Raw genomic sequence first — 18,348 nt, 5'->3', positions numbered from 1 at the left:
AGTCACTATCTCTCAGCCCTAATCTATACAGTTTTGTGGGTGTGTAGTACACCTGGTGTAAGAATTTGAAGTGGAGTATGCGGAGATTACAATTAGAAGTAAGGAGTGTGAGCTGCGCGCAGCTATATTGCCATTCCTGTTCATCTAGTGGCTCACCCAGCAGTCTCTCCCACCTACATTTTGGCTGGGCATTTTCTGTGGCTTGTTCGTGTTGTGCCGTGGTGTAGAGACTTGTTACCAAGTGTGTACGTGTCTGGGCCATTAGGAGCGCCTGTAGCGTCGCCAATTGCTCCGGTTCGCTGGGGAATGTGGGGTACAATACCTTCATTGCCGCTCGTAAGTGCAAATATGCGAAGTTTTTCATAGGGGTCTGGTGTGCGCACAGGGCGGGGTCAGACCAACGGAGAAACGTAGCGTGTGGAAACGCTTGCCCCATCAACAGGAATCATTACATCCATTAGAACCTCGGGAAGCGCTAGATCAACCATTAATAGAATGACTTGAAACATCACCACTTCCACATAACATGAGTAGACAAAAGCTTAACTATCATCGGACCTCATCTTTTTCTTTGCACGGAGTAGCGGGACAAAATTGGACACAAAAACAGGCCCAGGGGCAGGAGGTACCTTTACATCAGATAAAAAGACATCAATCTATAGGAGTATATCTAAACCTACACATTTAGGGAAACTGAAAACAATTTGCTCTTGCTTATGGAGCAACCCATGGCCCCCAGTAGGCGACCCTCCCCCAAAACAACTAATGAACTTGAAGACGCAGATGATGGAGTTCCACCCAGTACACGGGGTGCACTTTTATCGACACTGGATTCAGTCTCAACGGCAATCTCCCAACAAGCGGATAAGCCTGGGACGACTCCTGGTGGCCCACATCGCTAGGCACAGCCCCGGAACCCACCGACCACGCACGCAACCTAGGGGTCATCCTCGAATCCCCCCTCTCCATGACAAAGCAAGTCAACGCCGTCTCCGCGTCCTGCTTCAACACCCTCCGAATGCTCCGCAGGATCTTCAAATGGATCCCCGCTGACACGAGGAAAACCGTTACCCAGGCCCTCGTCACCAGCAGACTCGACTACGGGAACGCCCTCTACTCAGGAACAACAACCAAGCTCCTGAGCAGGAGAACTCAAATAAGATGAAACCAGAACCTGCAGTCCAACATACCTTGAGTACAGCCCCCCAAGACCATTCCTCTAATAGGCAACGATCAAAGGAATTTATGTTTCTGCATTTTTTAAGTCAGGAATAAAAAGATTCACTAGTGGCACAAGGTCGAAGGAATTAAGTTAATAAGGAAAAAACATAAGAAGATCCAAAGCAGAGATGCACATTGGAGTAACAAGGAGAGGGCATACAACCAGTTCACGAGCATCGTACCAATTGGTATTTGCCAGACTTTAGGCTTCAAAAAGTTTCCCAACCTTTACAGAAGGTCGATCTAGATTAACTGCACACAACAAATGGAAACCACTCAAATAAACTTCTGTTACTCCCTAATCACATCTAAAGAGGGAATTTTGATACATTAAACAGAGGTACGATTCTAAAATTGATAAAGGAAATCGGGGATATATAATCTCTAACTTGTTATCAGTCGAATTTAAACCTCATCCACTTTTGAACAACAGAGAGGTAGTTGTAACAAACTGGACCTCATCAGAGATAGTAGATCATATAATTAAACATCAGCAAAAGTTCCAAGTCCTGGGGGATAAATTACAAAGGATCAAGGCCCCAGGTCCTCGTAACGAAGTTGGAAAATCAAAAGACTAGTATGGCACTGATGATAATTATTTTAATAAACGTCTATACTCACCCAAGAAAAGAGACAAAGGAGGAGCACATGAAAATCCTGTATAAAATTATAAAAACATTGCAGAGACAATACTCTCAGGCACAGTTCATTATCAGAGGTGACTTCATAACACATTTATGTAAAAATTACCAGAATCATCACCAATTTGGCAATAGATTTAGAAGTCAGCTAGAAACATTAGGCCTAAAACATCTGAATGGAAATTCAAAAGAGGATCCACCAGCATCAATCACCTTTTTAAGTGAGAAAGAGAGCTCAACAATCGGTCACACGTTAGTGAGTGAACACGTAACCGTCAAGATATACAAATTCCAAATTATTCCATGCACGGAGAGCAACCATTTTCCTAAAAAAATGCTATTTGAACAAAGGTTTGTTCGGTTGACGGCATCTAATGAACTTATCTCAATGCTCCACGCATGTAATCTAAAAAGTCTGAGGTGGCGAGGTACAGGGATAGAGAAGGTGAAGGCTGAGGAATATTTATTTATTTTATTATTTTATTTTATTTTAAGATTTTATAGAGCGCGAACATGACCCGTGAGGGTATCAGAGCGCTTTACAGATTCATAGAACTAATACAAGGTCACGGCAGGTCATAACAAAAAACACAGGAGATTAGTACATCGGAGAGCATACAGAGTCAAGGGGTCGTAGGTAGGCGGGATATCATACAAGTACTGTACATTGAGGGATAGGATAAGCTATACAGCAGGACAAAAATATTACACTAATCACAAGAGTAATGTACAAGGTCGCAGGATAAGGCAATAGTCTCTCAGGTGGCTGTGGGAACGAGTTTAGCCAAGGAATTTACCCATGAGGAAGGACTTGGCCTCTTTTTTGAATCGTGCTAAGGAGGGGATTTTTCTGATGTCGGGAGGGAGGGAGTCCCATATTCTTGGTGCAGTCCCGGCGAAAGCCCGATTGTAGGTTTTTGTTTTCCTAAAGCGTGCAGGCCGGAGTAGGAGGGCCTTGGCTGATCGTGAGTTTCTGTTTCCTCCGGATAACACAAGCTTCTGTGCAAGATACGCAGGGGAGTTAGAGTGTAGGGCCTTGTGCGTGATGCATGCCAGCTTGAGTTGAATCCTAGCCTCGAAGGGGAGCCAGTTTAACGCTTTCAAGTGAGGAGTGATGTAATCGAATTCTTTTGAGCCTCTAAGTAGTCTGGCGGCTGCGTTGAGAAGAATGAAAGAAGCAACAACAAAGGAAACAGGAAATCAAGTAGTTCCACAATTAGTGAATGGTGACAGGCTAAAGGCCTAGGAAACCTTAAAACCTGTCTTATTTAAAAAAATATCCCTGCCAAAAAGAAGCAACCTCACCACAATTTCCACAGGAAGCTTAACCGTCCTAACAGTCACCAACTCTGGTACACTACTGAATTACGTAACCAAAAACGCCTACAACTGTGAGAAATCATAATAGTCTCAAACCCGTTAAAACGAGGAGAAAGACGGACAAAGTTAAGCTAAAAAAATTAAGAATTCAATACAAGAAAAGCTGCCACAAAGCAAAAATAAACCATAATGTCACCATCTGGAACAAGCATTTTTTGGCAAGTATACAATCGAACAGGAAAACATTCTGGCAGCTGATAAATGCTCAGACACTTGGGGAGACCAGACAACAAAATGCAGGGATCAATGCAGATACATGGGAGGCCCACGTTCGAGAAATGTACACGGAACCAGAGCTCAAAGTAAAAACAGATTGTCAAAACGGATTGATTGAAAGGAGGGTGGGCCAGAGACCCAGACGTCCCCAAGGATTTTTGAAGAGAACAAAATGTACATTGCCCACCAGAGTAAAAACATCTTTGCGGTAACGGAAACAGTTCAATTAACAAAAATCATAAAGAAATTAAAATCAGAAGGCACAGCTTGCCCCAACAGAATCCCAAATGCTCTCTTTAATGGAGAAGCAACATATTGGGTGCACTACTTTGAGCCATTCCTTAATGAGTTGTTCGTGACAAATAGGATCCCAGAATCATGGAAGAGAAGTATTTTTTACCCAATCTTCAAAAGTGAAATCCGTTAAAGCCAACCAATTACAGACTTATTGCTTTAATAGATGTTGAAGCTAAGCTATATGCAGCTTGCCTGCTCGAACATCTTAACAAATGGTTAAATGACAACAAACGGATCCCTGGTACTCCAACAGGGTTCAGGGTCTGTGCAGGCACACTAACAAATCTTACTGCACTAATGCTTCTAGCCGAAAATGCCAAATATAAGAACAAGCGTCTGTTCACCTGTTTTGTGGACCTCAAGTCCGCCTTCGACCGTGTGCCCTGAAGATGTTTATGGGAAAAATTGGCTATTTGGGGTATTCCAAGTAATTTACTGAATGCCATTAAAGAACTATATATTGGTACCTGGACTCAGGAAAAAATAGGGGACGGCAGTTGCGTTACAAAGAAAATTGGTACCAAGAACAGAAAAGCAGGGGTGTGTGCTAGCCCCCAGTCTCTTTAACTTGTACTTATCTGATCTTGAAGAAGCTCTACAGGATGTAAACAGTCACCCACCAAGGTTCGCTATTGAGGAAATTGAGTGCCTTCAGTATGCGGATGATATAGTGCTATTAACCCCTTCTCCGCTGGGCTAATTCCCCTGCGGCGCTGGGGGGCTGCGCGCAGCGCCACGGTGCTTGTGACGAGCTCGGCTTGTCACACTGCACGGTGGCGCTGTGCTCATGACGAGCTGAGCTCGTCATGACCACGCCCGTTTTTCAGAACGTTCAGCACAGTAGGGGAATTAGCCCCGCGTGTGAGCGCCGCGCGTGTCATGACGAGCTCAGCTCGTCATGAGCACAGCGCCACCGTGCCTCATGAAGAGTTGAGCTCGTCATGAGCACGGAAGGATTTAAGCCAAACCCAAATTGGGTTACAACACAGCATGAGTGCAATAGCCAAGTACATGGAACTGCAATGGCTAGAACAAAATTTGACTAAAACAGAGGTAGTACGGTTAGTGGATACCAAATGTAAGAAACACTCCTGGTATATGGATGGATGGAAAAAATGTTGAGACAGTAGCCACATACAAATATCTCAGATTTAAAGTCGAACAGAAACTGAGTTACAAACAGCAGCTTTCAGCAATGTGGGCCGAAGCCCAAACACTCATATATGGCTTTAAATTACAAAAACAAAAAATTAAATTGTCCATCCTACGGTCATCTACTATCCATCATGCTCGCATAGCTAATGCCATCTGTGGCCTATGAAACTGAAATAACTAGGGGTCGTGAAATTCCAACTCTAAACAAAATACAAACAAAAGTTTATAAAAACGTATTCCACATTCAGAAATCCGCATCTCCGTCACAAGTTCGACTCGATTTTGGCTTGTCCGACCAAATATTCTGGAGCCAAGGCACATGTATTAAACTATGTAGGAGACTCCAAGCATCCGAAACTGGTTGAAATCCTGTGCTGGAAAGAAATTGAGGCGCAAAAAGAGAATAAAATACAAGGCTCCTGGGGTTGCAATATAATCCAGGTTATAGAGGATCTTTGGGCGCAAGATATTTGGAATTCCAGCATCAGGAAAGAGGCCTTCAACAAAGCAATTAATTGAACAACAAAACTCCTGTCTCATTCAACAGACGAGAACACTCTACTAGAAGACATCATGCTTGGACGGTGATGAAGTCTTATGGTACTAGGAAGCCTCAGGAATATTTATTAGCCTGCTTTTCGATTGGCCTTAAAACATCAATTCATGAAATTCACCTTTGGCATGTGGGAAATGAAGAATCTTATCCCTTCCTGTAAAGACAACAATCAAAATCAATACTGTTGATTGTGTGACTATAAACAAGAATCTCTACAACAGGTTGTCTGTGCATGTCCAAAGTTAATAAAAGAAAGAAAAATATTATTAAAAGAAATATGTATAAACATGAACATTCGAACATGGAGAGAAGCTGTAACCACCTGGTTAGGCGGTACCTCAATCCCCTTAGTTTGCAAAAGAATTAGGTCAAAATCCGGTGGAGATCCAAAATTGACTAAAATTTATGGAAATTTCCAAAAATATTTTATGGAAAACGAACAGTATTTTTATACCAGTGTTCAAAAAACATAGAGCCACAGTCTCATATTGTGTTTTTTTTATTATGACAATGTTTTTTAAGAGTCAAGCACTTTATGGATAATAGAAATTGACTCGAGTTCACTAAATGTACAATAAGGATTTATGGTTTTAACTTTCCATTAATGATTTTTACTGGGACGGTTTATTAATGTAAAATATGTTGTTTTGGGGTAATGGTTTCAAAAGACCGAACACTTGAATACGTTTTCAGATTTTATAGATACATACAATTTTACAACTTTAGTGATGATTCAAGTGATGCTATTACAATAGATGCCTAAAAAAATTGAATATAACTCCAATTTCACTTATGCTTTACATTTTTTTTTGGTGTCAAAATTGTCATTAAGTAAACTGTTTAAGTTAACCTCCATGGTGCCATTCACTCAAAGACATAACATATTTATTTTGAATGCGGTTCTATTTTTCTCTACCCTATTAATTTTTCAGTTTAAACTGAGCTACGTTTGACCAAGGCTTTCCTCAAGATGAGCTATTTTGTACCTCCCCTCATCTGGCATCTTTTTTTCTGAAGGCATAATCCATGAATTTCATATAATGCCAGTCTGGTTAGTGATTTCTCATTGGAATTGACATATTCCTACTCACTTAACCAAAACTGTAGTCCAGACGAAGCTGACGATGCCCTAGCGGATGACCCCATGGCAGCCATAGCTTAACAAGCAGTCAGATTTGAACACACCTTATCTTGTCTGTCCACAACTGCAATCGGCCCTTACAAGGGATGCTTGGCCCCATGGCGATTTCACTTGTCCCGATGCACTAAACACTTATGGCATTGGCTCTCCGGAGCTGTAGTGGATGGCCCTTACGTGACATGCCTGGGAGGGTGGTGAGGGAGGGGGGGTTGATGGGGATAGTTGGAGTTTGGGTTAGGGATAGTTGGGTAGAGTCAGTAGTGCAGCATCCAAACATGAACCGCGCCATGACCGGAAGGCCGAGAAGACTGTAGTGCAGCGGAAAGGACTTAGTTGCATAGGTGATCTTGAATAATTACTAATATAAATGGGGAATGTTTCTGAACCTGATTGTTTTGGCTCTTAACTGTGCTGATCTTATGAGTTTGCTGTAAAACAATAATAATTGTTTTTTTGGTTTTTTTAAACTGTAGTCCAGAAAGAATAACATGTCCAAAATCCATCAATTGTCAGAAGATTCTAGTTTGAAAATCAAATCTTTCAGCAAGGCATTTGCATCTTTATATTGAAGTTCATGTGAACAGAACTGTCCACGTTCTATTAGATATACCCTGTGTCCCACACTATTTCGTGCCCACCTCCCTTCTTTACGTACACACTCTTGATTCTTTTGTCAAATTTCTATATCATCTCTTTAGTCCAGTATCAAACCCTGTACACTTGAAATAGTAAATGTCACGTTTTACATATTTTCATGTAATTGTTTGTAAAATCGTGCTTTCGTTGTTTAATATGACCATAAATGGAGCCAGAATGAATTGCCATTTATGGGCTATCAAGAGGATAACTATCTTACCTCTGCCCTTTAGCAATGATTTTGAAAGCCTCTCACTATCTCATGTTAGACCTATGATCTGATTCTCCATCATTTATCCTAGTTATTATAAACACTTTATCTCACTCTTCCGCACCCCCTCACTCTCTTCCTCGACTAGTTGTGGGTCTGTATTTCACACGGTCTTCAGTTTCTATTAATAAAATGGGAATTGTTTGTCCAAAATGTTCCTCAAAGTGGTATTTCGTCTTCCGAAGAGACTGCTCATTACCGATTCCTGAATTTACTTTCACTAGCTCCTTATTTACCTGTCTTCTTTAGGGCCACTCCACTGATTCAGGAACTGGAGTGATGGGTGATAATGGAACGTCACTGTCTTTGAATGTGTCAATGCCATTGTTAATGAGTGTCACAACAGTCGGTGTTCGGGGTTAAAATAGCTATTACCATGTTCCAACGTATGCTTTTTTTGGCTTTGCATCTACTATCCATGCCTTGTCAAGTGGGACTGTGATTGAATACATAGTAGTGGAACCAGATGGCAATGAATCACCCACCACGGCAGACATTAACATCTCACTAGGGATCCGTTTTACAGTAGTCATTTTATAGAGTTCCATGTTACTCAAAGGGTGTCCTGCTGTTGTGATGGGTTCATCACACGCTTATTTAGCCTAACGTCTATCATCATAAAGGAAGTCTTTACTCTGCACTTCCATTGAAGCTCTTTACTCGTGGATGTCTATTAATTGTTCGATTCTCAGCCTACATAAAACAACTTTTCTCCTCATTTTAACCAAACCTTTGGACAAATTAGACTTTTCAGAATTAGTCGAACTGAAATCAGAAGGCTTGTTAAGTCGATGTCACCCTTAGTGCACTCACTCACTGGGCTTCATACTAGACTCAGTCCTCACTCTCATCCAACATTTGAACTTGGTGGCCAAGTAACAAACTTCTACCTCCAATATGCAAATAAAAAAAAAGCAAGCACTTAATTTTCGCAAATCTTATGAAAACCACGAGCTGCAGGTTTATTACTGATCTAATCACCTTCGACCAGATCACCATAATTCTCTGCAACCTGCACTGCCTACCTGGCAACCAGTATCAAAGTCAAGTTACGCTGTCGCACCTACAAAGCTGTTTACTTGACTAAACCAATGTACCTGTCTAAATTGCTGATGGTGGTCCAAAAATAACTCAAAAACCGAACCTAGTAACACCTTGAAGTTCCTTGACTCAAAACCTGTCTGGGCAAAAAAGACACATTCATAGATGCCGCAACCACCGCCTGGAACTTTCTGGCCCTTGAAATTTGAATGGAACCCACCAATTCCATTGATAGGCAATTTCCAATAACTCCCCTTGTCTGGCTCTTTCTTTTACTCATTTGATATAAGCCTGTGCCTGTCAAATGTATCTTTTTGTGCAATGATGTCCTCAGAGGAGTTCTGTAAAAAGTGCTCTAGTGCTATCTGTGATTTACTGGTGCAATATAAAGTTGTTTAAATAAATCTATAAAAAATGCAATGCATTGTTCTCTGAGTGGGACTAGAAGATTTTGATTGGCAGATATTACATTGCAGGTGGGCGTGCGGCTGGTCAAGGATTCAGAAAGGTATCCCGGGGCAATGCGATGTATAAAATTAATACTGACAAAAATCGTTTGTAAGGTGTCCTGATTATGTCTGCAAGCAGGCAGACGCCAATATGATGAGGTAAAAGTGTGCTTAGGGAAAATGTACAAAGTACAAATGCGCAAGTTTGAGACCTTTTCTAATGATCAAAGTGAGCATGTTGAGAAAGGCCCTGTAGTAAACTACTGTAGGTATCTAATTTAATTAGAGAAGTATGTAAATGTATATATTTATAAATATGTTCACTTTTTTATTATTTCATTTGTTGTTTAGGAACCTGTGTTTTTTCAGAACACAGTTTCTGTAGAAATTGTATTTTTTCTTTTTTTCCCCCACAAAATTCAGCAGTTTCACTTTTTTTAAAAGAAAAAATACAATTTCTACAGAAACTGTGTTCTGAAAAACATATACATTTACATACTTCTCTAATTAAATTAGATACCTACAGTAGTTTACTGATGAAATTACACTATGCCGTTTACTAGTATTGTTACTGTTTGGTGCTTTTCTCTGTTTGCCACTACAATTGAAATGTGACAGAGCTAGATGGCAAAGTTCCTAATTAGGTCACTCTTTCTTGTCCCTGTTAGATGACTCATCTACGAGGAGCCCTGCCTATGTTTGAGTTGGTGGAACGACAGCCCTCCCACTTTTGTAGTTCTGATGTTTTGAGCCTCACACCAGGTAAGACTAAAACTAATCCGGAAATGTTTACTTGTTGAAAGGCGTATGACATCAGTAATCGATTTGGGTCAGACACATAGAAAGAAGTGGAAGTAGACTACAGAGGGAAGGGCATAACAATATGGGGGAAAAGAAAGTGTCAGAATCAGTCAATTTATGAGGGACTGGCCTAGTATATTGTGCTGTTGGTGTAATATGCTGATGTTGGTGATGTGCATTTTGTGTCTCCCCCCCCCCAAAAAAAAATAGAAATATGCATGTCAAATTTCCATGAAAACTAAGATGAAACATAACTACATGTTTTAATTTAATACGGTTTGGCAGTAAAATCTGTTAGATGTCTGCTCAATTAAACTTTGCCTTTCTCTAGAACAATGACCAGCTACTGAACAAACTGGTAGGCAGTAGGTGAAGCGGCACAAGGCAAACTTCAGGTCTGAAATTGGTGCTTAAAGTGATCTACATTTAAGTAGGTGATTGCATTTCTCTTGACAAATCTAGCAGCTAGCTATTACCTGCCCACAGTTGCTCTATTCAACTAGCCGCAAACGGACAAGTAAAAGTAACATGCCAGAATGAGTAGTCACTGCTTTTCGTCCCGACCAGAACCATTCGTGACCTCGATCAATTAATTCAGGACCTCATCTGGAACAAGGGCCGGCCCTAGTCGTATTATGGAAATGATATGCCCCTACCAGTAAAGGAAGGTTGGTAGTTCCTAATATGGAACTCTATTACTTGGCTGCACAATTACAATGGGTGACGAGATGGTTCATAAATAACAGTTTAGAAGACACAGCAGCCATGCAGCTGCCATGTTCTCAATCCCAAATATATCAACTGTTTCACCCTACTGCCAGGTTACCACGCCCATCACTGATCTACTTGGCTCTGGCTCTCCGCTGTTACAAGAGGAGCCTGTACCTAACAAAAGTTACAACCCCCTACGCCCCGTCATTACCACTTCTAGGGACACCTAGGAGAAAGACGGGCACATCCAGCGGGGCACTAGCTTGCTGGCATGACACGGGATTAAGCATGTTAGGAGATCTCTACACAGACGCCGCCTTGATACCATTTGAGACTTTGCCAAATGATTATGACCTACCAGCAGGTCAATTCTTACTCTACAACTCACTCACGAGATCGCTTTTCACGGCATGGGGCGATATCGCTACTGAACCAGACACACATCTTCTGATGCAACACTTGCATGTCATGGGCAATGGTTCATATATTGTGCACTGGCTAGTCGAGGCGCTACTTACACAAAATGAAACCCATGACGGCCCTTTGGCGCGATGGGAAGCAGTCAGGGGACAACAATGGGCAGATCGGGAGTGGGACCCACTTCTAGCCAACCCCACTAATATTCTGAGAAATTCTTAGTTTAAACTAATACAGAAATATATAACGCAAAGGCCATACCCTTCCTCTGACAAACTAAACCAATACTGTCATACTAATACCGCTACATGCCCGTGCTGTTTACAGACAGACGCAGACCTCCTACATATGCTCTGGTACTTCGTCTTCCTGCATACTTATTGGCAGGAAATTGTCACAGCACTTACAACATGTTCAGATAGGACAATAATGCGCACATGGGAGGTTTGCATATTAGGGCTCTATCCTAGATCAAAGAAAACTAGGGCCACATTGCAATTTATCGATTTAGGCCTGATTGTGGCAAAGAGGTTAATAACCAAGAGGTGGAAGCACACTGACCCCCCTGCTGTCAACAGTTGGACAAGATCACTCCTAGTGTGGGCACAAGCCGAAAGCACATCACTACACAGAGAGGAAACAGCTGGATTACGCAAATACCCTTTTGCGCAGTATTGGGATACCATACTTGTAGATTTAACGAGCATAGACGAGGAAAAGGGGAATAATCCCTCGCCAGCAGCAGAAACACGGGATTAGGACACGGACTCACAGCCGAATGCCGAGACAAGCTAAAACTGAGGCCGGGGGTTATCATAGTGAGATGGGCCGCATCTCCAATAGGTGTTTGACATTGGGAGGGGCATGAGGTTGTCTAGCGAGACAGGCTCGTTCAGTTTAACCCCTTTGCTGCGGGGGTAATTCCCCCGCTGTGCTGGGGGGGGAGGGGGCGCGCACAGTGCCCCCATGCTCCTATCGAGCATCGAGCCACGGCGCTCCTGTGCTCATGACGAGCTGAGCTCGTCACAGGTGCACTGGCTCCCGTGGAACGCTCAGCACAGCAGGGGAATTCTGCCCGCACCTGAGTGTTCCACGGGCCAAGACGAGCTGAGCTCGTCATGAGCACCGGAGCGCCCGTGGCTCATGACGAGCTCAGCTCGTCATGAGCATGGGAGGGGTCTAGGAACGCAGGTAGCGACGGGTAGGGAACATGGACAGTCGATGTATTAGTGTATTAGTGGGACCCTGCTCCACAGAACCAGCGGGTTTATGTGTTGCTCACATGGTAGACACGACTCCACCAGGGGTTGTCTAGGGGGAGAGGGGGAGTTGTTGAGGGGGGGGAAAAAGCAGATGCATCGTTATGGTATTGACCGGATACCCCTCTGTCACATACTAGGCGACCTTTTGTTGGACTTTGACCTTGCGCCGCCTGGCCTCCGGGATGTGGGCTGATGGGCGGTGTGCAACCCTGAAAATGTATGGTACCCTGTATTGTGGTGGTGAGGATGGTTGATATCTCCCAGTGTTTTGTCCATGATTCTGCAATAAAAACAATTAAAAAATTTTTTAAAAAATGAGCATGGGAGGGGTTAAAGAAAGCGTCAAGCTTAACATAGATATACTGAGAGTGGAACACACACATAGCATACACATCGACCCAGGAGTGATGAGTAGATAATGGCTTTGTTAGTTTGTTTGATTAATATAAATCTATATCACATTTTGCCTCATTCTTTTGCTTTGATTGCATGCTCAGATACCGATATTCACGTGAAACACCAACCGGGCACACGGAGAAAAAAGGAAACGTTACGCAGAAAATGATAAATAGTTTGCTAACCCGATGGACATAAACTTGCAATGATTCGGACATGTGTATGTATTATATAGTAGTCAAAGAGCATGCGATGCAGACAATTTTCTGCTATACAGAACAGACATTGGACTCAGGAAAACACGCATTGGCTGTGTAAATGACATTCTATACCATGCTAATTGTCTTTCACCACAAACAGGTATACGTTTGTTCGCAATTCTGTGAAAAATATAAAATGCAAATGAAGAGTAGTGACTGCTCTTTCTAAGGTCCATGCAACAGCTCTAGGTATGAGTAGTAACCCCCCCCCCCCCTCACACACACGCTTGCCAAAAGCTCCCTCTACATGTGGTTTATCAGCTCGGACTATAAAGTGCCTGAAATGTTCCAGACCACAACAACAGAAACAGGAGCTAGCCTGTCAATCAACAGGAGCTTGTGTAATTAACATAGAAATGACACAATAGTTAATAGTGGTGTTTTGTATGGTCCGAACATATAATAATTATTTTGCACCTATATTATAACTAAAGACATTACACACAATTTCAGAGAGAAAAAATGAGGCATTGTAATTATTATTATTTTTTTTAAATAAAGATGAGTCTTTTAGTATGGATGGAATGTTGGTGCATTTAATTCATCATATTATGCATCATTCCCATCTAATAGATTAAGGCAGTGGCATAAAGGCAGATCAGTGGCATCAACACATCTCATGAATGTAAGAACTGTAGGAGTTTTTAATCTGTAACTAGACTTTCAAGAAGACAATCTGGCTTGGCTGTCTATTGTAATGATCTTGCAAGTCATCAAAAAAGTAGGTCTAATGAAGCATCAGGTCCCAATGGCCTTCGTCTGCCCTGTCAAATGTAATGACCCCTTCTCGGCAACCAGTTTCTATGCACTGTTCAAGATAAAACAAAAACCCTGCTGTAATCCCACCTGCTATAGAATGATAAATTTAGTTGATGTTAATGCCAAAAAATATCCCTCATTGCTGCTGGAAGACCTTAAGTTGTGGATAAATGATGAACATACACTTCCTTAGTATGAAACAGGCTTTCGAAACCGATTTGGGTGCAACTGATACCATCTTAGCTCTTGCAATGCTAAGCAGTAGCCAAACCTGGCAGCTCCACATTATGTGGGAAGGAAGTTAGACAGTTGGAGAATACATGCTGGGCTTCTGAACGCTATTTGGCAACTACAGTATGATACTTCGGTTTCTATGAAATTAGGAATTGGCAGTCTCATCACAGCAAAAATCAAAACAAATATGAGACTGAAGCAAGGGTGCTTGCTAACCCTTTTACCTTTTAATGGTTTTGTTACAAACCTGGGATTGCATCTTTTTTTTTTTAAACACTTATTTTTTTATAGGCATTTATCAAATGTGTGCGTCAATCATTTCACAGAGGCACATTACTTTGTTTTTTAAACACATTGCAATTTTGATTCAGTGCTTTCACCCCCGCAGCCCAGTCCCCAGTTTATTGGCTGCCAATCTTGCGGGCGTGCCCCAGGTCTTCCCATTGACCACATGAATTGAGTGCGACACCGATATGTCTATGGTGACCCTTGCGCCTCACCACCAGATATCAGGGCTTAGTTACTATTAAATGCACCTGAGTCCAATAGGTGATTTTAGTCACATCACTGTGACTGCATGCTAGCTACTGTCTCAGGGGAATGTGATGCTCCAATTCTGCTGTAGGGGGGTCGTGGGGTCCGCCTCTGTGGAGAGAGAGCCATCTGCGCCCACCTGCGCCTGTCCGCTGCCTCATCGTGCAGCACCCCGCAACCACTGCCACCAAGTAAGTCAAGACCCCCTCTCGGGACTCACCACTAGCGGCCATCGGTCTGATCATCCCTCTCTCCTAGGTCCTCCCAGTGATGTGTCCCAGTCATTCAGTCAGGCTAGTTTGTCATGCCCATCATCATCCTGAGGGTCGCCAGCCTTTCCTCGGTGTCCGAGCGCTGTTCTCGTTCGTCCCTCACCGCCAACCACAAGGCAGCTATCACTTCACAGCGTGCCTCCTCCCTCTGTAGAGCTTTCTCCTCCTCGAGCCCACAATCTCACATCTCTGATCTCTCTGACCTTATGCCCTGTAGTGGACTTCCAAACCATTGCAATTCATCTCTTCTCTAGTATTGCTAGGTCAAGGAACCTATTCCTGACCCTCTTGGGCTTGGGTCTAGGAAAGCCTCCTTAAAGGCATACCTCTATAGTATTCTCCAGTGTTCAGTTCAGGGTGGCGTTTAGCTTTGACAGGACCCTCCCCAGTATACCTGAAGCTGGGCGCACCCTCACGTCATATGTCTGAAGTCTGCATCTAGAGTTGCGCAGCGGGGATGTGTTCTGGGTTTACCCCCGTAAATGGCCCTGATCTTGTGCAGTGTTAAGTACGTCCTGTGCGTGTAGTTTAATTGAATGTACTTGAAGTGTGTTGCGAGACACCTTCTGTGGATATGCCAGTATTCTCCCCCATTCAATGTCTGTTATATCTCGCCTTAGCTCTGTGTTCCAAGGGCATCCAGGGGTTTCCTGTCCATGGTGTTCAGTGCTATGTAGACCATGAAATCAGGTGTCCTCTAGAGCCCATTGCCTGCAGAAGTTGGAGAACAATGTAGGCCGTAGATTCTTCATCTCCCAATCCTCATAGTATGTGAAATGTGTGTAAGCGCCTCGTAGGTGAGTAACTGGCACGCTGGCAAGGCGGTCTGTTCTACCATGTCTTGTAGCAGGATATGGTTACTCATATAACAGTTACTCACCATCACTATCCCCGCTTCTGTCCAAAAGCACTGTGCTGCCCACTCGCCTAACACAGCCCTACCAGCAGTGCAGGGCCATGGACAGGAGTCCCGGCTGTGGGATCTTCAGTGCAGACTGGAGTAGTTTTGCAAACAGTGTCCCCTGGTTCGACTCAGAGCCAATTGGGCCTAGGTCTTCTATACCAGCCCCGTCCAGCCACCTGGGCTTCTGCGGAAGTATAGTCAGGAGCGGATTATATACGCTTGGTATTAATATTAAGGATTTGAGCGCTTAAAACGGATACGCGCAGGGTTGCTGTTGACTTGGGCGACGGCCGTGATGTTAACGAACATTGTGCTGCCAACAAAGGATTGCCACTAGTAGCCTAAGATTACTGACACATGAACACATGAACACACGAAAGAGGGTTTAATTCCCTGAAGATCTAAGAGCCTTGTGGTCCTGAGGAGAACCCCATTATCTACTGGGTTCGAAACGCGTCGTCCTTGTTCTGTTCCCATGTCAAATATAATGTGCCCTAAAAATTGTGATTTGCTCAAAATTGTTTAGAGTATTATGATTATGTAAAATATATGATCAAGGGAACTTATTGTATTTAGTCTGTTGTGTTGACATTGGGATTTTGGCGGTCTATGTTTGTGGTCAAGCAACAGTGAACCTGACCCATACTGGGCTTTTTGGATGGATGGTATGTGAGTGTGTGTGATGATTTTTTTTGTCTTGGCCAAATTTGTGAAAGGTGTGTTGTGTTGGTATGTCCATAGTGGGAAGGTTTGAATGAATTGTATTTATTGTATATAGTCCGTTTGTAGTGTATTTCATGAAGTTATATGCACAAAAAACTACATTTTGCAAAATTTATGAAAAATATAGAAGTGGAATAAACCATTTATTGGTGCAATTCAAAAAGCTGATCGTTATGTTTGATTCATAAGATCTAGTTATAAGGTGGTGGTGAGTTTAGTTCAGTACTGGCATTCATTTTGTCCTTTGCCAGGACTTTGGCAGGGAACGGGAGCAGAGAGATGGGATGGTGCAATTCAAAAAGCTGATCGTTATGTTTGATTCATAAGATCTAGTTATAAGGTGGTGGTGAGTTTAGTTCAGTACTGGCATTCATTTTGTCCTTTGCCAGGACTTTGGCAGGGAACTGGAGCAGAGAGATGGGATGGTAGTTCCAGAGCTAGCTGGGGTATAATGAAGATTTCTTGAGGAGGGGTCCCACCTTGCGTGTTTCCTGGCATCGGGAAAGATGGCTGTGGTTATGCAGGCATTGAGGATGGTGGTGGTGAGCTAGTGGCTTATCTCGTCTCTTCCAAATTTGAAAAGCTGGTGAGGGCATGCGTCGGTTTGTGCTCCAGAGTGGATGGAGTTCATAAGAGTGGTTGTTTTCAGTGTGCAGAGTTGTTCCCAGGCGGTGCGCGGTTGGTCGGTGGTCCATCCCTTTTATGAGATACTTTTTGTGAACTTGTGTTGTTTTATTTGGGATGAGCAGTACATCGCGGTGGGATGATGGGCACCATATTGGATGGAAATGCATCTAGGTATTTTGATGCTTGGTGTCTTTGGAGACTAAATCCTTGTTGCTGATTCATTAGGCTGAAATTCAGAATATTCCTTAGATAATCTTATTTCGAAGTGGACGCTTGAATGCATAACAGTTATGCGCCCATCTAAAAGATATCGATAATGACCTTTGATTTTGTATTTTCTTCTCTATTAAAGTTGTTTTGACTAAGTTATTGATTTTATATGGCTGTAGAAAAATGTTTAATAACATTATGTATCCGCATACTAGACTTGGTGCTTAAATACTCTTTTGTTTCTCTTATTTTGCAGATTCTTTTGAAGCCAACCAATTGGAGAGGTTCTTTGATTCAGAAGATGAAGAATTTGAAATTTTATCTCTTTGAAGGAAAGGAATAAAACCGAGAAGGTCACCCTGAATTGTGTCTTCTGTTGAAGACACCACTACTATGTCTTGGAGGTTAAGCATTCCAGCTTTCTATCCTCAGCAGAACAACATGTTTTGAAATTGGCTCATCCCACTATCCTTTAGTCCTCTCCCGAACACCAGTCTTGTTCACCACTGGGCTGGAGGTAGGGGGAGTATGACTGATTTTTCTGTACAGCGGAAACAGCGGAGCTTATTCATTTCCTAAGACTTACTTGTTGGATCCACTGCAGTTGCTGCACCTCATTACTAATGCTTCCTGGTGATCTTCAAACACTGGTGACTTATCACACTCAAATGTGCATCCCCAAGTGTTGCTAGACATGTAGCCGGGATAGAGGACTGTGCAATCCTGACTGGAACACTCCTTTTGCAAGCAGGTCTTTCCCAGAAAGAGTGTTGTATTCCAGACTTCTGTTGTATGCCACTTTATTTCTGATAGTAAATAAATTTTCCACTCTGTGGAACAGCAAGAAGATCTGGGTCTTTTTTGGTAAAGCTCTAATGATAATAAGGCAACTTTCACTTATTCCAGCACAGCCATTTGAACTGCAGAAAAATACAATTCAGTTTGAAGAAGCATAGGGACAAGGATGGCGTGGAACCTGACTTCTGAACTTGCTTTAGTATTCTGCAAGGAGGTCTGCTTATGGACCTCAAGGTCAGGACAGCCATCATAAACTTCCCCTCTCTAAGCATTTTTGCCTGCAGCATAAACATCAGATTGGTTTCTGCTGGCTGCGTTTGACCAGAGCCTACCTTTTGAGCCCAATCGGATCCAATGGGGTGAGGAAGATTGTGGGCTTGATGCATAGATGAAAAATGACATGCTGCTTCATGACCTGTATGTGAAGGCATTGAAT

The 18,348-nt window shown here is 42.8% G+C and overlaps 1 protein-coding gene across 2 annotated transcripts in view; it reads left to right on the top strand.

Moving 5' to 3' along the window:
- Window positions 1-17,961, top strand: part of ATG4B (autophagy related 4B cysteine peptidase) — a 432,299-nt gene extending 414,338 nt beyond the window's left edge. For both annotated transcript variants that reach the window (XM_078665678.1, XM_078665677.1), the window contains 2 exons: window positions 9,673-9,766; window positions 17,371-17,961. In XM_078665678.1, the coding sequence (XP_078521804.1) occupies window positions 9,673-9,766; window positions 17,371-17,444 (168 nt within the window). In that variant the 3' untranslated portion in view covers window positions 17,445-17,961. The remainder of the gene's footprint in view (window positions 1-9,672; window positions 9,767-17,370) is intronic.
- Window positions 17,962-18,348: the final 387 nt, after the last annotated feature.

This window comes from Lissotriton helveticus, chromosome 11, assembly GCF_964261635.1.
Source record: "Lissotriton helveticus chromosome 11, aLisHel1.1, whole genome shotgun sequence".
Lineage (NCBI taxonomy): Eukaryota > Metazoa > Chordata > Amphibia > Caudata > Salamandridae > Lissotriton > Lissotriton helveticus.
The sequence above is the reverse complement of the archived record's forward strand: the minus strand, read 5'-3'. Positions and strand labels throughout refer to the sequence as shown.